Source organism: Python bivittatus, unplaced genomic scaffold (assembly GCF_059951505.1).
Source record: "Python bivittatus isolate LINGU-HERP-01145 unplaced genomic scaffold, Pbiv_v1 ctg000410_np1212, whole genome shotgun sequence".
Taxonomy (NCBI): domain Eukaryota; kingdom Metazoa; phylum Chordata; class Lepidosauria; order Squamata; family Pythonidae; genus Python; species Python bivittatus.
The window spans coordinates 13,312,225-13,334,991 of NW_028277067.1; the positions used below are offsets into that span (position 1 = coordinate 13,312,225).

General features: G+C 41.5%; 1 protein-coding gene across 1 annotated transcript; it reads right to left on the bottom strand.

Annotated features, from left to right (window-relative positions):
* Positions 1-231: 231 nt before the first annotated feature.
* Positions 232-22,061, bottom strand: DUSP3 (dual specificity phosphatase 3). Its single transcript, XM_007428565.4, has 3 exons — positions 21,890-22,061; positions 8,043-8,269; positions 232-4,293 (listed from the first exon to the last, which is right to left on the bottom strand). Exons 1-3 carry the CDS (start codon positions 22,009-22,011, stop codon positions 4,085-4,087), a joined length of 558 nt encoding a protein of 185 aa, XP_007428627.2. The 5' UTR covers positions 22,012-22,061; the 3' UTR covers positions 232-4,084.
* Between the last annotated feature and the right edge of the window lie 706 nt (positions 22,062-22,767).

Here is a 22,767-nt window from a genome sequence, read left to right on the forward strand (position 1 = left end):
TCTTCTCTTAATCTTATTACCCAACATACACATCAAGGCAAAAGCAGGCAATGGTCCAGAGGTTACATGCGGCTTGTGGGCTGTCCCAGTTTAATCTAAGGTGTACTTTTCTAAGAGTGTTACCTCCAGAGCTTAAAATTACCCCCTTCTACTGCAGAATAAAAGCAAACACTTCCACCTCCCTTCCAAAGTTCCCCTGAGCAGTCCAGCAAATTCCACACATGGCAGGCATTGAAAGCCACAGAGTCAGTTTTATTGAACATTTGTGGATTGTCTCCCCTTGGACAAATGACAAATATCACAATACATTTAAGAGAAAACGCAGATGCTTTGGATAAGTTATCCCCTTTCCTTTCATTGTTGAACATCTCCTGGCTGCTTGACCCCTTTTTCTCAATATAGCAATCATTAAGATCCTAACCAGTTTGTAGCCACAGCAATGTAGGGCTTCAAGAGCAGACAAAGAGCACACCATCTCTTCTACCGCCAAAGCCTCACACACAGAGCATCTAAGCCATGGGCTCTCACAATAAATTTATTTCCATTTTATTTCTTTGGAGGGGAAAGGGTTTGAGCTTGCATCCTTATTCATAGTAAGTCCCATTTTAATTACAGGACTTTAACTGGAATACTGTCATACCTCCACCTTCCCCAATTTTGCATCCTCCACTGAGTTGAGCCACAGCTTCCATCATCCTCTTACAAACAGGAATAATATGAGTTTCAGGTATAGAGGATGGCAGGTTTCATTGTTTAGTTGAGAAGTTTGTATGCAATTTTTAAAGCAACAGTGAACCGTTGCTTCCTTCTTAAGAATAACAAAGCTGCCCTATGCCCAATCCAGCCAGCCCAGTAACATCCACCTAAGCAGACTATGGCTCTTCCTGCTCAACAGACTCTTTCCTCTTTTTATCAGGAGATACCAGGCTTTAAGTGGATCGGAGACTTTTGGCATGCAAAGTGCGTGCTCCACCACTAACTTAAGGCTGTAACTCTGGGTTGGAAGGGGCAGACTTGGCATCCTCACAGACAAGAGAAGATGGCAAGAAACAAGGCAGTGGAAGCAGGTAAGGGGTTGGCAGTGGTTCATTTCTTGTGCTAGAGCTCAGAGTGCCTGCAAACTTGTGCCAGAAGCTCTGATTTCTAATGATATACAGGTATTCCCCAGCTTAAGAACAAGTTCCATTCCCAAGGCCTGGCCTTAAGTCAAATTTGTATGTAAGCTAGAACAGTATTATGGTATAATACTGTATAAGTACTATTGTGTAATTAACTCAAACCATTGTGTATTTAACTTGAATCATTGTGTATTTAATTCAAATTTTGCTACAATAGGCTCCGTTCTTAACTATGGGTCATCCTTACACAGGGCATTCTTAACCTAGGAACTACCTGTAACCCAAAAGGTTTTACAATTCATTTAAAAGTTCTGTAGGGTTTTTTTTTTTAAAGCTATTTACATTATTGGGTCTGCCATTTTTAGAATATTACTTTGTGAACCCAAGAGAGCACTCTAAATCTGTGCTTTGATCAGCAACTACACCAATATGGCTGTAAGAAGTATGGGTACCAGCACATGATTGGGGGGAAAATACATGGGAGAAAAAGGCAGGGCAAATATTCTATTGATTCAATAGCTCACCTTTTCTCCAATGAACATAAGGCAGTGTAATTTTTCCTGCCCCATTTTTAATGTTCACAACAATACAGGGAAGTTGGTTTTGCTGAGAGATAAGAAGCAGCCCAGCACCATCCAAAGGCTGAACTGAGATTTGAACTTGGGCCCCCCTGATGTCATCAACTTGGCCAGAAGCCACTGCAGACTGGGTAGAAACAAGAGGTAGACCAGGGAGCAAAATTACACCCATGTATCTCCCTCACACCTCAAAAAATAAAAATAAAAAATACAGTGTCTTTGTATTCCATGCAGTGGAATAAAATAAAATAAAAACATATAGCAGCCTATCTCAATCTGTTGCTAGAATATAATTTCATAATCTCTAGCCAATGATCGTTTTAAGAGGGATAAAAAGACGACCATTCTGGAAAGCCCAGTCAGAAAAATCTATTCTGAAAAATTTCTGTTCAGTGCTATCATGTAGAAAATAAGATTGGGGGCAGGGTGGAAGAGAGACAGATCTCAAACGTAACCACACAGAATTCTATACAACACAGCTCTCACACAACGCTATAAATATCTGTGTTGCCAGAATAAATTAAATCACTTGATCAGCTTATTTAGGCTAATTTGTTCCACTTACCAAATACAGCATTTCAAAAAGTATTATTACTATAGGCAAAGACCTTTGGCCACAGGGAAGCAGGTTGCTAATATCCCTCACTGAAGCTCAACAGGAAATCAGCCATTTCACAGCAGCCTAGCACAGCCAAAATATATCAACTGTATTGGAACCAGAGGTCTGTCCTGGTGACTTTGTAGACACACAAGAGGGAAAAAACAGAACAGAGAAAAGGGGGGGAGGGAGGAGGGAGAATTTGCTTCTAACACCAGAAGCTGTAAACCCACCTATATCAACAATATATACAAAATATTACTACAGCTAATAAACTAACAGCTTGTTCTTAGATGGCTTTTTCATTGCTTGTATATGTGCATGTGTATGTGTGCGTGTCTCGGTATAACATATATTTTATATCCACATACATATCAAACACAGCTATACAGAAAGATTACATGGTGACGAGAAATTGTGCTTCTTTTTACTAAACATTAACTCTCCCATCTTGTGATGATCCAAGGGGCCTACTTCAACTAGCATAAGCAAAGAGATATGTGGTGGTGATGGTAGTATGTGTGCGTATACACACAAACACTCCCACACATGTATTTGACAGCCAGATGTGCCTCTTTGCAGAAATTCTTGACCCTAATCCGGGCTAAGTCAATTTATTGCTCATGTCCTATTCTAGAAAGCAGCCTTGTTCCAGAGAATGGGAGTGCCCAGCATCACCACTAAGAGGCAACCATACAGCTCTCTTCAAATAGCTGAAATGTACGATGCAGAAAAAGGAGCAGGCGTGTTCTCTGTTGCTCTAGAAGGTAAGAATTGAAGCAATGGGTAGAAGGGCCAAGGAAGAAGACTGCAGCAAAACATTAGCACATCTAAAATATTAGTGGCTAAGAACTGCTGGATGGTGGAATTAACTTGCCTCAGAAGAAAATGGGATTTCCTTTGCTGAAGGTATTAAGCAACTTGGAGAGCCAGCTGTCAAGGGGAGCTATACTTGCACATTCTTGTACTGAATCTGCATGTATGTGTGTGCGCGTGCACATTTACATGCAGACTAGATAACCTCAATAGTTAGTTTCATTTTTAAATTCTACCATTCTTAGAATTGGGAAATAGATTGGAGCTGAACGGCAAAGTCTGGTTCAGCAAGGTAGGGCTACCTGCTCTAAAACCCTCCCAGGACTCAGCAGCTGGAGAAATTAACCCACCACTGCTCTGCCACCTGAGGTCTACAGTTTTAGAATGTGGGTTATTTATACAAACCTTCTGGGGAAATCACAAAGAACCCCAATGCTCCCTGCGCATGAACCATATGGACTAGAACCCAACCCCTCAAGCCCACACCTTTGACCTAGGCTGTCACCCACATAAAGGACAGCCTTTACCTCTAAACATGTGAAGAAGGAGACCCTCCACTAAATCTACAAGGGGGATGGGGGAAGGAACAGCTGGCTAAACAAATGAGGACAAGAGCAAAATCAGATCCTGTGAAACTTAAGACTTACAGTCATGGTACAAAATGCTTCGAACCCAAGCCCTTCAACTTTCTTCCTCTCTCTCATACATACACAAACTATACTCAACAGATTCCAAAATAAAGATATGTGAGCTGGTGCCTGGCTGGACAAGGTGGGGGTCCACATTAAGGGTGCCACAATACTGCAGTAATTCTCTGGTACCTACTTGAAACCACCAGGCCCACCCAGCCTTTGTGGAAGCAACTGGAGCTTTCTCCTGCCTCGCTTGTGCAGCCTGGCAGCCGGTGCTCTCAACCCAAAGCAACTAACAGTGTTTTGGCGAGGAGTGCAGAGAGGCCATGGGCTAGGCAGTGGCTATGCCTTCTTCAGCTTGCCCTCCACCACCAGCCTCTCATTAAGCTGGCACAGCTGCTTCAAGAAGCCATCGTTGGGGCCAATCTCCCGTTTCTGCCGGACGGTGCTGACAGCACTTTTGACGTCCATGTTCTGCCGAAGCATGAGGTAAGCGATGACAAGGGTCGGTGAGCGACTGTAGCCTTCACGGCAGTGGACAAACACTCGACCTAATTGGCAAAACAAAGAAGAAACAGCTAAGCGAGGGCACAATGTTATGCAAAAGACAATCTGGGCCTCATAATAGGGATATGCATACAATAGAAACTTCAGGGTAAAGATATGTGAATGTGGATGTTGGTGGTAAGGTTGGAAAAGAAAAGCAAATGCAACAGGGGAGGATTTTAAGAGGAGAAGCAGTAAAAGAGAGGACTATAAATGAGTGGCCATATAAATTTGATAAACAGATAAATAAACATACCATTTTCTCTTGCCTGCTATTTCTCCACTCTAAAGTGCTACCTCTACAGGGATCCAAATACACTTTTACCTGTTCTCAACAACCTTCCCCAACCTAGGGACCCTTCAGATGGATAGACTTCAACTCCCAGAATTCCCCAGACAGCATGAACAGGGTTGAGAATTTTGGACACTGAAGTCCACATATCTATAGAATACTCAAACTGGATAAGATTGGTTCAAAGCATATACAAAATTGAAACAACCAATATGGATGTACATGTTCTTAATACAGTTCTTAAATCATACATATTTAGGCTTTTGATGGGGAAGAGGAGAACCAGAAAGCAAAACTCAGATCTAACTGTTACACCACCACTACCCCAGCACTCACCAAGTTTTGAGTTTTGCTGGACTGCCAAGTATGGTTCCCTTCCAAACAATAAAGTTGCTTTTCCCTATAAGCAAAATTTAAAAGTCTTGACCAGAGTACTATCTTCCAGATGTGTTGGATCCTAGTTACTAACATATCCATCCAGCATGGCTAGCAGTCTGCTAATTGAGGATGATGGGAGTTATGGACCAAACACAAAATGTGTTCTGACACTGTTAGAAAGAGCCATCATTTATTTGTCCAGGCGGTCCACCCAGATTCTCTTTTTAACAAAAAGAAATCTCAAAAAGGGGAAAGGGGGGTGGGTGGGAAGCAGAAACAAAACATATATGAACCATTCTCAGAGGTAAGAGAAAGAAGCAATGAGTGTATAGCACATGAACCAGAATTAAAACATGTTGGGATGGAAGACAGAAAAAAGAATCGCCCCTCTTCACCATCTCCAGTAATGAAACCCCCTTGGAGTCTGTTTTGAACACATAGCAATTTTGTTTGCCTTTCCAGTTTACTGGAAATTATTTGACCACCCTATGTCTCAGAAATCCCATTTGGTTACCATCTCTTGTTTTTGCTTTAATTCTCAGATTAAAACACTGCAAATTCCCAAAGGAGCAGGGAGAGAACTTCCATTTCATGCAAGGATGCATTTCCAGCTACCAAATTCTCCTCTTTGCATCTAAACCGATTAGGAAAAGGCCCCTTGTAATTTTCTGAGTCAGTTCCCTTTGGTGCTTTTTCTTCCTGGAAGAAACTCTGTTCTCTCCTAACTCTACCAAAACAGAAAAGAGAAAAATGCCATTTGGCTCCTTTCAGCTCCCCCACAGCATATACCTGGCACAATCAGCTGATTCCTCTCATTTCTACAAGCCTTCTTTCTCTCCTGGCTTTCGTTCAAAACATAGGAATTCTACAAGATGCTGAATGTAGCTATCCTTCCAATGCAAAACTCTGCCCAGAAGGAAATAGCTGTCGCTTCTCTTACCATTTTCTCCTCTTGTATCACCACCATTATGCTTTCAGCTCAACTTATCCCCAATTTTTCAGCCTGACAACAACCCTTTCACATAGATGGATCACTTTAATGGCCAAGTGGAGGTCTGAATTGTGTATGAGTAAACATACATGCAATGGACTGAGAGTGGTGAAAGGACTGTGAGTATGTGTGTGTGTGTATATAAGCATGCATGCTTTGGTCCCAATACACCACTACTGTGCATGCAACCAGATTTACCCAAGAGAAATCCACCCAAGGCAAAGACATTCCCTTGCTTCATTTCCCATGCCAGGACCCCCCACATTTTGGGACATAAGACACATTTGAGATTTGGTGAGTACGATGTAGGCCTAATAACTGCCTCAGGGAGCTAGGTCTTGCTCACTCACCAAACAGCTGATATAGTATCTTGGCTAGTCAGAGAATAAGAGTCAAGTGGGTTTGGTCTGAGATTCACAGGTGGACTGCAGCCATAGGCACCAGGTGAGATGATCAGCCCTATTATTCAGGTGTTAACAGTGTGATGCAGTGTTCACAGATGCCCAAACAACTACAATATCCAGCAATAGCATCTGCAGAACACCAGTATTTTTTAGATTTAAATAAATGACCAAAATCATGCAATACTGCCAATCTTGTGATTCTCATGGTCTCATTTAAAATCTTCAAGCAAGAGTACCAAAATCCTGCAAGAGTTCAGGAGTGAAATTTGCAAAATTTTGGCCATTTAAAAAATACACATTTTTGCATGCTCATACCTTCATGAGCCATCTCACAATGGAGCATGAAAATGTTACTCCCCCATGAAACCCCACCAAAGGCTGCAGTGTTATCTGATCTCAGTGCAACTTTGGTTCAATTCCAGAAGTAGGAAAAAATCTGGGTCAACCCCAACAGGTGCAAGACAAGCCAGAGACTGCCATTCATCTTTCTCCATCCTTGTTTTCCCAGCCCCAAAATTCTATTATGAAGAAATCCACAGCAGTTGCTTCAGATGGAGAAAAGCCATAAGAAGCTAAGAAGAAATGCAAAGCCTGACATTTACAGCATTTTCTTTCCTTTTGTCTTCCCTGTATAAAAGCACAGAACCCACAGCCAACTGCAAATTATCATCAGCAAGCAGACAAAACTGCACTCCTTCTGCAGGAATAACTAGATATAATTTACACATTTCTCATGTTACATCTCCCACACTTCTCTTGGCTCTTAAACTCTAACCTTTCAACGGCTTCTCCCACCCCCTCCCCCAGCTCCCAAGAGACTGCAAAAGATCAGTGAATCCAGGATGGGAAGACATTAAACAGTGGTAGGCAATGTTGTGCCCACATTATACCCCAAACATTTCTCTTAGTGCATCACCAGGCCTTACTTTGTCTTTTGGGAAATGGGTATTTTATGACTGGCCATGCCAGTCGTGGTGGCCATTTAATGTCTCCAATGGGGGCCATTTTGTCCTTCAATGTTGCTAAAATTCCAAATGAATTGAGCCAAAAAGGTCACTGACTTCTAGATTAAGAGATCTCCCTATCTTCCATAACTCCACCCCTCCAGTCAGACCAAGTTATAATGCAACACTTCCATGGAAAGGATGCCTCTGTAAAAGGTTGCCAAAGGACTAACAAAGGAAAGCAGGGCCAAAATGCCTAAAGAATACAGGACAGTTCTAACAAATTGCAGAATTGCATGGTGTAGATGAACAGGCAGGAGATATACATACATATATGCAGGCTTCAAGCCAATCATTAAGTGGTAGCTCCTGAAGTAAAGGTGACTTTTCTTGCCAGGAGAGCAGGGAGAGGAAGCACTTAACTATTATCAATGCAGCCATTTTCTTCTCTCCAGACCCCCTACTTCCCATCTGCTGCCATGCAATCTCTCCATGAGCTGGAGAGATTTAACTCCAGCAATACCTCTAAATACTGAGAAATAATTAATCATGCAAAGCCTCAGTTTGTGACAAAATCATAACTGGATAGTTCATGCAATACCCTGAACCAAACCTAAACAGATGATTTTATGGCTTACCTTGTTCTGTGAACCAGACCAAAGATAAGAAAGTGTATCCAAGCAACTAAGCAAGATAACAATCTGGTCATGCAACAAGGAAAGCCTTTTGGATTTCAATGTCTTACCATCTTTCTGTGCTAATGCCTTATCGATAAAATCAGCAGCTTCTTCAAAATAATGGCTGAGGTTGAACTCCTGGGTGTCATTGGCCTTGATGCCATGGTAGGTGATACCAGTTCCTTCATAAAATTCAGCATTTGTATTCACATGCATGAAAGACTTGCCTTCTGCTGCATTGAGGACATGGGTGATACCCAGGCGTTGTAAGCGCATGACATTTTTGGCTATGAACCTGTAAGAACAATATGAACAAGAATATTTAGAGGGAAGAAATTATCCTGGATCTCCAAGGAAATGCAAGAGAAACTCCATTAACTCATTGCATTAATGGCTCTGAAATCTAGAAAAAAACAGATGGAATTGGCAACAAAATATTATAGTCTGGAGTGCTTCTGTTCAGGTTATTCCATTCTATGCCTGCTGCATCCCAATTTTCTTTACAAGAGCCAGCATTTCCTAGCCGCAAAGCACACTTATTCATGACAAGGATATTGTTTTGGGGAAAATAAGTTCTCCTCCTTTATGGCTTTTAGCAAAATATTTTTTTATGTTTTTACAAACATCACAGCTACTCCAAGCCCAATGTTAAGTAACAAACATCTGCTTCCATTTGTTTCATGTATGGCATAAAAAAAGCAATTAACATTTTTTTATTCAGAAAAATACAACTACAGTGTTGGCCATGGTTTTTCAAACTGTGTTCCACAGAACTCCAGGGTTCTGCAAGAATTCAATGGGGTTCTGTGAGAGACTAAGGGCAAAACTAAAAATTCACTCAAATGCAGCCAATAATCTATTGCCAGAGCTTTGCCTCTTGATCAGGGGTTCCAGGAATTTGTTTTTAACTAACAGGTTCCACAGCCTTAAAAAGTTTAAAATCCCTGGTGTAGGCTTACATATATTATTTAAAAACAAAACAAATGTCTCGGAAGCTCCCTACCTGAACAATGCCAAAAATCTAGAAAATCCTCTTTAGCAGGACCACCTGCAGTTTTAAGTGCAGCTCCTAGCTATAAAAAAAAGTTACCCATTCTTGCTACTAGGAAGAAATCTACAGTGATGGCCAAGCAGTGTTAGGAAGAGAAGCTCATATTGTTGACCTGGGAAACTGTAGACTTCATGTTTTGAAGAACTCAGTTCACACCGCCTCCCTGGCTCTTCATTTGTTTTGCTTTTTAATTATGTATATGCTGTATTTTTAGCCTTCCTTCAGGCTTGGTAAGTATATTTAAAAAGCAATTTATATTAGCATTTTGTACCACCGCAGTCTTGATATCAAAAAATGAGCTGAAGTGAAGTATTTTTGTAGCCACATTGTGTTTATAAGCTTGCTCCCTCCCTCCTCCTACAGGCCTTGGCAGAGGTCCCCCCAACCACATAAAGATTGCCTCCTCATGCAGGAAGTACTAGACCAAGTTAAAATTTGCCCAATTCACAATTTACAATTCAAACCATGGCTTTAATGTCCAGATGTATAGATAAACCATAATCTAGAACTCAATGAATTCAATGAGACATTCCCTAGAAGAGTAAATCTTACCTTTTGGGGTTAGGGTTACAATACTACAACTGCTGGTTTAAATATCCCTATTCTTCAGTTGAAAACCTCCAGGAAGACTCATAATATTGTGACAAAAATAAATGCAGTAAAAAATAACTCCACTAGTATTTTAAAAACAACAACAATATGCCTGTATGGTTGCTTGTCTTATCAACTACTATATAAATACTCAGAAGTTCCACTGAATTCATGGAGATTTACCTGCAGATCACAGTTTAGCAATGCAGTTTGCAGATAAATCTACTCATATGTCCCTTAAAGTAAATCCCATTTAAAAGAATGAATGATACAGTACTTCAAAATAAACATGCCTAAGATTGCACTGTATCAATCTAGGCATCAGGCTTCATAGCAGGCTCAGCAGTAAATCACAGGTGTCCAGACAGCACCCTTGGCAAAATTTGGCAACAGACTTCTTTCTCCTGCCCTTCTGAATTAACCAGACTAGGTAGCTGAGATACACTTACAGAACGCTTCTCTCTAGCATTAGAATCACTGATTCTCCACTTGCCTGCCTTAGCCTTTATGGACTCAGCCCTTACTCTGGGTAAATAAATCTTTCACCTGGTGCTGAAAAAAATGAAAGATCTCAGGTCTGGGGACTGAGACAAGGAGCCTAATGAATACCAAAGGAAGGGTTTTTACATATACCTCAAGCAGCAAGGGACCAACCCCTGCTTCCAGCCTGGCATTCTCATTTTAAAAAATTAACGTGGGAGTAGACATTCATTTAAATACTCAGGCCTGAGCTGTGTAGGACTTTGGGGGTAAATACAACAACATGGTGGTGAACTGTACTGTCTTATATCTCCCTGCACCGCAGCCATTCAACATTCTTGTCTTTATGGGTTTGGGAAGGCAGAGCAACGGCTGGAGCTGAGGTTTGACAATTCCAAAACCACAGCAACTCACAATTTACTTTCCATAACTGGGTTTTAGCAGGATGATCCAACCAAGCCACTGCCCCAGCTTAAAGCCTCAATGGAGAGACTGGCAAAAGTAGCCTACCCGCAAATGCTAAAACTTAGGATGATTAGTAACTCATGAGAAGGGGAATATACAGATGCCTCTGCCTGCTGCCTTTCCCCAAGGGAAGCTGCAGATTCTTGCCTGCTCTAAATATGGAGTTTGGCTTAGCAAGCCTTGTCAGCAGCAGGTGTCGACACAATGTGATTTCTGCCCAGGGCTCTGAGTAGGGTCACTGTGTTTATGCCATGGTTTTTGTGCTTTTAATCCTTGTACACTGCCCAGAGTCACCTGTGTAAGATAGGTGGCCATATAAATCATATCAATTAAGTGAATAATTTACTCCAGAATAATTTACTCTGGCTCTCAAATCAATGCTACTCTCTGCAGAAGACTATACCAGATAATAAGACTGACTCCCACAAGTTAAAATCATAACCATCTTTTCATTTGTCTGGTTAGTGATTGACCGTTTTGCGTAGAACAAGAGATTACTGAATTGACCAGAAAGGAAGTTTTAGAACAGATATCAGTTAATAAGACTGAAACAAAGCATTCTAAAACAGGTTGGATTACAACTCCAGTTAACTCCAAGTCTGATAATGACTGGCTAAGGCTGATAGAAACTAGAGCTCAACACAATCTCGACAGCTACTTCTATGCTGAAAATAACTGCATAAAAATAACTCAAATCCTTTACTGTATCCATTCTCTGTCCCAAGCACAGCCAGCTAAAGTGTTGGTGCCAAAACTCTTCAAAGGACCTTAGGCTCTGGTGTATGTATTATATATTGTGTTTTTATTTTGCTCTTCTTCAAAGAAACTCTGAGCAGCAGATATGATGATTCTCCCTTCTTCCACCACTGATTGTATTTAAAATAACTCTATACAGTAGGTAAAGCTGAGACACAGTGACTTGGTCCAGATGGAGATTTGAACTCAGGCCTGCTCAGATCTAGTGTGGCAGCCTGATCAGACTGGGTTTTGCAAATGGACTTCCAGGGACATCACCAGAGTTTCTACAATTCCAGGCCAGTGGCCTAGAGGAACAGGATGTAGCAATTTTGCTCAAGCAAGCCTATGATAGGACAATGATTGTAAGAAAGCCATCTAGGGTCCTCTATTTAGACTGCCTTTGAATTCTTACACAGCTGTGAATGTAATAAAAAAAACATGATAACAATTCACAAACTTCACAATAGCTGGTTAGTCACTATCAACAGAAGGAATGAACCTCAGTTTTGGATGTAACTTCCATACTTGTCGTAGTTCTCTTAATTATATAGCTTATCTACATTACTGAAAACCTAAAGCAGTATTTCTCAAAAGACCCAGAATTCCCCAGCCAGCCAGAGTTGAAGTCCACACATCTTAAAGTTCCCCAGGTTGAGAAACACTGACCTAGAAGTTTAAATTCAAAGACCCATTTAAATCTCACAGCTATGCAGCTCTCAGAAACCACAACAGTGAGGGGAATCCTGTGGCCCTCTAAATACTGCTGAATCCCAGTAACCTTCACCTGGTTTCCACGTAATCTCTGTAAGAAACCCAAGATCAAGTACATTTTGCTTTGGCCATTTCTCCTTACAGAGGGCTCCCCTACTATCTGGATTCAACTAAACACTTCCCACAGCCTGCAGCCCTTGTGAGCCTAACACTGCAACACGTTGTCATGGCAACACCTCCCAAGACTTCCTCTTCTCACTAGCTCAGCGTCTGCACTATCTAGCAGAATTTTTTCCCTACCTAATCAGCAACAATAAAAATAATCTGCTTCCTACTTCGGCATACCCACTGGTAACCTGGATGCTGAACTTCCACATAGGGTTTTTTTTTTGGAGTTTTGTTCTTTTGCTTTTCTTAACAAATGTTTTTGTTATTATCTCACCAAATGGGCAATCACTCACCTATCTGCCCAATCTTGTTATTTGTAGATATTCCAGATTTTATTTCTTATAACCCCTAGCCAGAATGGTTAGTTGACCACAGTGGTTGGGAATTATGAGAATTTAAGTTCAACATACCTAGAAGAAGCCAGGTAAGACAAAGATGAGGTACACATCATATAAGACCTACACTAGAAGACATATATACATTAAGTCAAAAATGATTCATGTTCATACTCTAGAACGGCGTTTCTCAACCTTGGAAACTTAAAAGATGTGTGGACTTCAACTCCCAGAATTCCCCAGCCAGCATGCTGGCTGGGGAATTCTGGGAGTTGAAGTCCACACATCTTAAAGTTCCCAAGCTTGAGAAACACTGCTCTAGAACAAAGTTCACCGAGGTCAGTGGAACTTACAACTGGAACAGATACAGTGCATTCCAAAAGTATTCAGACCCCCTTCACTTTTTTCAATTTTGTTATGTTGCAGCCTGATACTACAATAGTTCAAATTCATTTTTTTTCTCATTAATCTACACTCAGTACCCCATAATGACGAAGTGAAAACAGAATTTTAGAAATGTTTGCAAATGTATGAAAAAGGAAAAACAAATATCACATTGGCATAAGTATTCAGACCATTTGCAACAACACTTGAAATTTAGCTCAGGTGCCTTCCATTGCTCTTGATAATTGCCGAACTGTTTCTACACCTTGACTGGAGTCCACCTGTGGTAAATTAAATTGATTGGACATGATTTGGAAAGGCACGCACCTCTCTATAGGCCTCACAGCTGACAATGCATACTGCATCAGAGCAAAAGCCATGAGGTCAAAGGAACTGCCTTTAGAGCTCAGAGACAGGATTATTGCAAGGCACAGATCTGAGGAAGGCTACAAAAAAAAGTCTGCTGCACTGAAGGTTCCCAAGAGCACAGTGGCCTCCATAATTCTCAAATGGAAGAAGTTTGGCACAACCAGGACTCTTTCAAGAGCTGGTGGCCCTGCTAATCTGAGCAATCGGGGGAGAAGAGCCTTAGTAAGAGAGGTGACCAAGAACTCGATGGTCACTCTGACTGAGCTCCACAGATCCTGTGTGGAGATGGGACAAAGTTCCAGAAGGACAACCATCACTGCAGCCCTCCTCTGATCTGGGCTTTCTAGCAGAGTGGCTAGATGGAAGCCTCTCCTCAGTGCAAAACACATAAAAGCCTGCTTGGAGTTTGCAAAAAAGCACCTGAAGGACTCTCAGACTGTGAGGAACAAGATTCTCTGGTATGATGAAACCAAGATTGAACTGTTTGGCCTCAATTCTAAACATTATGTCTGGAGGAAACCAGGCACCACTCATCACCTGCCCAATACCATCCCAACAGTGAAGCGTGGTGGTGGGGGTGTTTTTCAGCAGCAGGGACTGGGAGACTGGTCAGGGTTGAGGGAAAGCTGAATGGAGCAAAGGACAGAGATATCCTCAATGAAAACCTGTTCCACAGCGCTCAGGACCTCAGACTGGGCCGAAGGTTCACCTTCCAACATGACAACGATCCTAAGCACACAGCCAAGACAACACAGGAATGGCTTAGGGACAATTCTGTGAATGTCCTAGAGTGGCCCAGCCAGAGCCCTGACTTGAACCCTATTGAACATCTCTGGAGAGACCTGAAAATGGCTGTCCACCGACGGTCCCCATCCAACCTGATTGAGCTTGAGAGGATTTGCAAAGAAGAATGGCAGAAAATCCCCCAATCCAGGTGTGCAAAGCTTGTTGCGTCATACCGAAAAAGACTCAAGGCTGTAATTGCTGCCAAAGGTGCTTCAACAAAGTACTGAGTAAAGGGCCTGAATACTTATGCCAATGTGATATTTCAGTTTTTCCTTTTTAATAAATTTACAGACATTTCTAAAATTAATTAAAAAGATTAATGAGAAAAAATGAATTTGAACAATTGTAGTATCAGGCTGCAACATAACAAAATTGAAAAAAGTGAAGGGGTCTGAATACTTTCGGAATGCATGTAAAGGCTGGTGACTTAAAGCAGACAACTAACTTATTCTTTAACACACCCTTTCCCAACCTGGTGCCAGATCTGTTGGACAACACCCCTTCCACAAGTCCTAGCCAACATATCTGGAAGATACCTAGCTGGGAAGGCTACTACTATACAGTATACCAAAACAGGTAAGGAGTTTCTCCTTGCTAACACTATAGTTTAACCGATGTGAGTACTCATTTGCACACACAGACCATGTAGACATTGCATTATAGTACCCATATTTGTAAGCCATCTAAACAAAGCACTGGTTAGCGGAATATGTGAACCTGGACACAGTATATTTGGATATAGCAGCAAATCAGAATTCTTCAGATTTCATCAATAGTTTAGTTTATTGTGACCTTTTACATTTTATGTTTTGCTTTCATACAAGAAAACCAGAAAAAGTAAACAATATACAAAGTTATTAAGAAAGGAAAATAAAGAAAAAACTAGAAAAGAAAAACACAGGGCATAAATTCATGGATACACACGCACACATACGCACATTCTAAGTACATGAACATTTCAATAAATGATAGCCCTATTTCATTAATCCCTATCATATGGAAATTAACATCTGGGCAAAAAAGTGGATTCTCCATCTCTTTAGCTATAAGATTTAATGAATATTGGAAGAATAAATATATAGTCCCAACTCATGATAACTGATGTTATTAGGAACAATAATTATTTACTGACATGGATTAATTATAGATTGTTTGTTGTGAAATGTAAGGCAGGATTTCTGGCTTGTTTCTTTGCAGATAAAAATAAGCCATAGCTTCTGACTCTGGCTTATTAAAAAAGCAACAAGCTGGACTTCCTGATTCACATCATAATAAACTAACTATAGATGGAGGCTTTCAGCCTTGTTAGTCATGCTCCTGCCATGGAAAGTCAAATGGAAGATTTCTGTGTCGGTAATCTGCAGAACAATTACTTCAGCCATCACAATTGATCCCATGTTTTCTTTACTGATCTTATTCTATGTGGGCTACTAGATCTGGGCTTCCAAAATCCAGATTACTACCAGATGGCAGTAAAGAGTTAGCGTTTTCAGTGGAATCCAGTGGGACTTTTATTATAAAGGAGCAATGGCTTTAACATTACAGTATACAATAGGTGAGAGCCAGTTTAGTGTAGTGGTTAAGGCATCTGACTAGAAATCAGGAGATTGAGTTCTAGTCCCACCTAGGCACAAAGACAGCTGGGTGACCTTGGGCCTGTCACTTTCTCTCAGCCCTAGGAAGGAGATAATGGCAAACCACTTCTGAAAAACTTGATTCCCCTTTCTATACTTCTAATTCAGTGAAGTTTCCCTTTTCATGTTAAGTGCACTAAAATTCCTAACTGACTCCCTGCTTATCCAGCAATTCTATATCAATCAACTTGTAAGCATTTATACTAGTCAATGTCTTTTTCAGACACCATCTTCAGTGACCTATTAAAATTTTTTTTTTCATTTTTCAGTCAAAGGGAGGCAGGTGATTGGGTGCTCACACTGCTGAGATTCATCAACCCTAGAGAAAAGGTAAAGTTGAGATGAACTCATGGTAACTTCATAGATACATCCATATGGCTTTTTAAAGAATGAATAAATAATTTCCCCTTGTCTTCCTGCAGGATTCTTAACAGTCCAGCCCATAGTACTGAGATCTCCTGGTTGTCTCCCACCCAAGTACAAACCAGATCCAACCCTACACAGCTTTTCATGATCATCCACAGTCAATTAGGTGCTTCCACATGCTGCAGCCAGCCAGAGAAAAGAGGACTTGCAAAAGACTATACTGGCAGTGGTTTGCTGAATTCCCTGGAGTGAACTGGATGAGCAAGTTGCTAGCTACAAATACACCCAGTGTATCATTATACAAATTATCATGGCAGCCTCAAAACAACAGATCAAAGGCAAAGCCCATGCATTATGTCAAAACACAGTTAAAAAAATCTATCATAGTTTTGGTGCAATAGCTTAATTTGTGCTAATTATTGATTTGGGAGTTGCCTGAACTGACCAACTAACTGGCTATTGTTCTGCCACAGATCTTTGCACTGAAAAAGTAGAAATGCTAAGCAAGGTAAATATGAGAACAGGCAAGTAGCTCTAAAATAATACAGGATCTCTATAAATTTGGAGAGTCAAACTATGATCCAGACACTGAGTACAAATCATGTCTTGGCATGTTGTCTGAACTGAAGCATGATCCTGTTGAAAGGACCAAAATAGTTGCCAAGCATTTTGTAAGTTAGGAGCCCTCCAAATATTAAAAAGTCACCATTCTCTCAGGCACTGCATCAGACTGAGTTTTCAAAATTAGATGGGCTGAAACCCAGATTTCAAAGTCTAGGCATTCTTAGCCTGAAAAAGACATGCTACCTAAAAATAAAGGCAGGTCATAGCTGCGCTTGCAGGACTCAGTCATGGATAGCAGTGGCTATATCAGTATGCTGAGCTAGGGATTTCATAGTTTAACCTCCTCCTATTCAAAATAAGTTAGTATAGATAGTCAGATCTGGTTGCCACAAGATACTTTGGTATACAATTCTCACAAATTTCAATCTGCATGGCAACTGGGAATTATGGCAATTATTGCCTAAAACAACTGGAAAAACTAGGGTTATTCATATCTAAGTTACTATGCACTGAAACCTAATTTACTATAGACAATATTTACTGTACAATCAAACTTAATTTACTATATAAAGTATTTATTCTTCAACCATATCATGAGAAATGTAGGTTTTTCCTTCTCACTGGCTTTGGCCCCATGCCTTGAACAACAGCCTGACACACAAAAATGTAGCAACGTTTCTCTACCACTTATTTACATGCCAAAGAAATATATTTGTGTTATGTTGCTATTAAAGACACATAGCAGGGCTGATTTTAAAAAGCAATGTTAACTTTATATTCTAATTATCTACAGCCTGTCTTTAATTTCAAACAGGCTAATGCTGCAATCTTGACTACCACACACAAGAGTAATTTGAATTTACTTTTGAGCAGTCATGTAGAGGTCTGCCTTGGAAATAGCACCATAGGTTCTTGAGATAAAAGGCCATGCTTATCTTGACTTTTCAAGAATCTGCCCATATTTTAGATAGTCTGCCTGAATTTTAAAGCACTACAAACATATGGTCTAAAATACAATAAAGTATTTTATTAAAAATGTTATATATAAGTAACTTTTTTGGACAGCTGATCTAGAACTAGGTTAGAACAGTACAATGAAATCTCTGGTTACCAGTTCCCTACCAGTTTCAATAGCTGAGTCCAAATTATTTTTTAATAATCTCATACTATCTATAGATTCTTATATAATGGAAAACAGTAACATCCATGCACAAAAGTAATATATCAGTAGGCTTGGGGAACCTCCATATTTGCAAAGTACAACATTTCTTTAGGAAAAAAACTTCGCATCAGTTTTCACAACTGGCACTGTCCAGATAAGTTGGAATAGCAACTCCCAGAACGTCTAGCCTTTGGCCATATTGGCTAGGGCAGTGTTTCTCAAGCATGGCAACTTTAAGATGTGTGGACTTCAACTCCCAGAATTCCCCAGCCAGCCTCTGGGAGTTGAAGTCCACACATCTTAAAGTTGCCAAGGTTGAGAAACGCTGAACTAGGGAGTTGCTGTCCCAACACATCTGGACAATATCAGGTTGAGGGAGGTGACTTAATGGTATAGGAAACTTTTCCAAAAAAATGTTCAGGGAGGACTGAGCACACTCAACCACATAAACTGACTGAGTATGCTCTATGGCCTCAGAAATAAGATAGATGGTGACAAGGAAAAACAGAAAATTGTAGGTACGGTGGAATGGAATTGAAAATAACTCAGCTGGATGGCTGACATTAACAACAGAGAGCTCATAAAGATTTGTTCTTGTTGGCAGTCATGTATGTATCACAAATATCACACACAAGGAAAATGGAGAACAATTTGCTATTTATAGGAGATAGCTTTGAGGGCTTTTTAAAACCCAGATAAAATACAACCAAATTAGCAAAACCATAATATGTCAGCCATCTCGCCCAGCAATGATTTTTCACAGAGTAACCAACAGTTCACACCTGTAGAAATCCCCAAGATCAGTCCCTGGCATTTTCACTTAGGAGGATGAGATAGGAGATGGCAGAAAGACCACAGCCAAGATTCTGGAGAATTTAACCAAGAAAAGATAAAATGCCTAAATGTTTGCATAAGCAAGCTTTTGAACAATGAACCTGTGCCATTTTAACTAAACCAATATCAAGAATGTCATAATAGGTGGCAACACTTAGGCATTCTTGGCTGACCTCAAGAAAGGTAACAAGAGCTGAACCTGGTTAATACTTAAATAAGAGACTACCAAAAGCTATAGATTAGATGGGAAGTAAAAAAAAAAAAAAGCATTTTGAAAGAAGGCAAAGACAAACCATTTCTATACTGTTGCCAAGGAAACTACTCAGATATTGTTCATAAAATTACCAAGAGTCAAACTTAGTATCAAGGGTATCTTTACCTTTTTCTCAACACCTATAACTAGGCCTGGTCAACAGGGGCATCAGCATGAGGTGGAACAATTTGGAAGTGACAAAGGAGACTGCAACACTTTTTGTGGAAGGTGACATAGCATACTTTTTTTTTAATATGCAGCCATTTATAAAAAGTGGGCGGCTGGAACAAACTTTTTGCCACAAAAAGACAGCTGACCTGCAAAAGAGGAAACTTTCTGTCTTGTCACTATATATAACTTCATGGAGAGCCCTATGAGTAACGCATAGGATGAGCAAATAAATGTTTTGCTACTGCAGGTGGCAGACCCGGGATCAAACTCCATCGTTTAGAGATTGAAGGCTACTGCCAGCCAGAGAAGACAAGACTTGTCTAGACAGACCAATGGCAAGACTCCACATAAAGCATGCAAACTTTTTAAATGGTGGCCTTGGTTTTAGTTCAACTTAATTTCTTTGTATGTTGTACTTTTTATCTATGTTGCATTTCTTTTTATTACAATTCTTCTTTTCTTTTTATGTTATGTTATCTTGTTAGGATCTGTGTTCATAACAATAAACTTATTTTGTGCTATTTTCACTAAAGCAATATCAAGAATGTCATAATAAGTTGCTGCTAGGCGTTCATGCATTGCACTTGCATACTACTATTAACAACCACCACCACTCAGATAAACCAACCCAAGAGAAAGGAACATTGCAGGGCAGGAATGGATTAGGAAATTCTGAAAACTCAGTGTGATGCAGTGCTTTGAAGGCAGCCTTCCTTAGGTAACATTTTCATTAGCCTTGCTTGTATTGGCTGGGACTGAAGAGAAATGTAGTCTAAGACATTGGGAGAGCATCCAGCTGGGGGGATGTTGCTTTAGAGCAAAACAAACAAACAGACAAAAAATATTTAATTTAAAGAAAGGCAGCACTTACTCCCCTGGAAGCCAAGACTTAATGTAGAAGGAGGGAAACTCTATGGCTTTCTTGTGTTGCTGAACTTACAGCCACCCCATTGGCTATGCTTGTTGGACTGTTGGGAGTTGTAGTTCAACAAAATCTGGAAGGCTACAAGTCCTCCAGCCCAAGTTTCACTGCATTAGTTACAGAAAGATTGGGGGCTATCACTGCCCTAATGTTCCAATGCATACCATAAAAGTTTCTCACAAACTTTATCCACAACTTCTGTAGACTTGTACAAAGTTAATGGAACGTAGAAAGCAAAAGTCGTCGATTTAGCCCAATCCAGGTAACAGTAATCAATTTACCATGCCTGATTAAAAAAACAAAAACCTAAACAAAGTCAGACTGGGTTCATCCTTGGACAAGAGACCACTAGAACACTCCAGGCCTACAGGCTAGCCTGAGGGGAAAAAAATTAAAAATCCCAAAATACGGTAATAGCTAATCACTTCTGCAATGTTGCTATGAAAATTCTATGGATATGCCTGTGTCCTCACAAGGAGTCAAACTTTACTCAGGGAGACCTTGCCCATTTCCCTCCTAATAAAACACTCTTAGATTTTGCAACCTGAGGAATAAATAACTCTGTTTTAAGCTATGCTGAGCTCAAGCAGAAACAAACTCAAGACCAATGAACAGGATTTAACTTTGTAGAAAATTAAATTAGGTGGCTAATTGTTTGATGTCTATCTCAAGGCTTGTGAGCATGAATTATGCATTTTAGATGTGGAGATGTTTCTCTCCTGGCAGGAAACACACCTACATATATGACAGAAAATGTTCCTCTATTTTCGGTCCAGTGAGTCCACCTACTTCTTAAGTGGAGTAGGCACATGCCAGAATACAGATGATAGTATTCACTCAGCATGACATGACCACAGCTGGTGGACAGAGCATATGGTTTGTTCCAGACACATTCATTGATACCCAGGAGTGTCCGTAACAAGCCAAGATGACATCAAAATGATGAGTGTGTGAAAACATTATTACCAACTGCTGTAATTATGTACTGACATAAGTACATAAGTACATTTGCATGATGATGTAACCATATATGTGTTGTCATCTGGCTCTTCTCATCCCCCTGAGGACTCCCATGCTGGCACTTCTAGTTAACGGCCCAGTAACTAAGTGATGGAAAGGAGTCCAAAGAGCTATAGGCAGGGTCCTGGGTACTTGGGCTCACAGCTTGGTTCTGCGTAAAGCGATTTCATATACTGTATTCAGACCCCAAAAGAGCTATACAGAACACCTTTCCACAACTTGGTACCCTCCAGATGGCTGTTCTGAAGTTATAACCCAACCACAGCTGGAAGACAGCATGCTGGGGAAAGAGTGACATGAAGTGAGCTTCCAAGTCAGGAATGTGCCAAATTTTGTGCTCAGCCCCTCCTTTCCCTGACCCAGTTTGTACAGCACTGGAGAACGGGAGCAGCCGCCCTTAGCCACCCAGAGAGTGGACGGCCATGTAACCTGAATAAATAAACACACACAGCAAGGAATGTGTCTTGGGAACTCAGGAAGTGCTTAATCCAGGCTTCTACTGTCATGTGTCCTGCAGATGGGCTAGCCTACAACTCCCATTATCCAGTCCAGCATGGGCCCAGAATGATGGGAGCTGTCAGCCCTCCCGCGTATCTGGAGCACACCTGCTGGGAAGATTCGGTGAAGGAGGACTTAAATTTAGTCAAGGCTTAATTGAAGGCGACAGGGGATTTCTAGCACTACCACTAGGCCAGCTCCCGGCGACCACGAAGAGGCGTACCTTTTCACCCACTCTCTCCAGCAGCGAGCCAGCTTGCTCCTTCCTCGCCCGCCTGCCCGCCTTAGGAAGCCAGACTCCCCCACACCACGCTGCCTCCTACCCACTCCGCTCTTCTGCCAGTTCTCAGGCCTACAAGCTGCAGCCGGGTGGGGTATCCCCCCATGCACGGGGGCGGGGGGGCGAAACTCACGCGTTGCCCACGTGGATGCGGGGAGCCACTTCGTTACTGTGCGCGCTGGGGAGGCTGTAACAGCCGCTGCCGTTGGCCAGCAGGTCGTTGAGCTCTTCCACCGAAATCTGGAACTCTGACATGGCTCGCTCGCCCCGCCGATATGGGCAGGGCCGCCTCCCCGCTCCTTTCCCCGGGCCCTGCCTGATAGGAGGGGCCGCGATCAGCTGGTGCACGGCCGGCAACTCCCAAACCGGCCGGGAGGGAACGGCGCGGAGCCAGGACCGTGCGCCTCAGGCGCGCCGCCCGCAGAGCTTGGGCGCCCTAGAGGGCCCGCGTGGTCTCGTCCCTCTGGAACCGGGGCCCCTTTCTTTCGCACCATATTGCTTATTCGGGATCGACCCTCTTCCGATTTAGAGCACGGCTTCGGGGCCCCATAGTGGAATTGTATATGTGTGGGTAGACACCCACGCGCGTTGCCCGTGTGTACGTTGCACACCCCAGATTCATTTATTTTTATGTTTACCGTTTAAAGCTACAGGTGCTCAGGATCGATTTTGGAGGGAAACTCTAGTTCCAGGTGTGTAAAGGAGGTCCGGGCTGCTCTGGGGGTACAGAAAGACTCAAATGTTTTGCCCTGATGCTCCTTTTGTGCCAGAGAAGTGACATCTAACACTGAGGCAAAGAGACCCTTGTTCCAAATTCAGCTTTCCCCCAAAACTCAGGGTCATTTATGTGGAAACTCCATCCATTCTTGATTCAAACTGGACAAGCCACGTTCAAGTCTGTCAACGATGGCATTTTTAGAAGGGCCGTTACAAAATGATGGGGTGTTCCAACTTCTGCATAAAACAATACAAAATGCCGTGGCTGTTTACATGACACCCATCTTTCACTTA

Coding starts and splice junctions, on each gene's coding strand:
- DUSP3 (XM_007428565.4), bottom strand. CDS start 22,011: ATGTCAGAGTTCCAGATTTCGGTGGAAGAGCTCAACGACCTGCTGGCC. Junction 8,270..21,889: donor CGCATCCACGTGGGCAACGC/GTGAGTTTCGCC, acceptor TTGTTCTTACAG/GTTCATAGCCAAAAATGTCA. Junction 4,294..8,042: donor GGCATTAGCACAGAAAGATG/GTAAGACATTGA, acceptor TTTGCCAATTAG/GTCGAGTGTTTGTCCACTGC.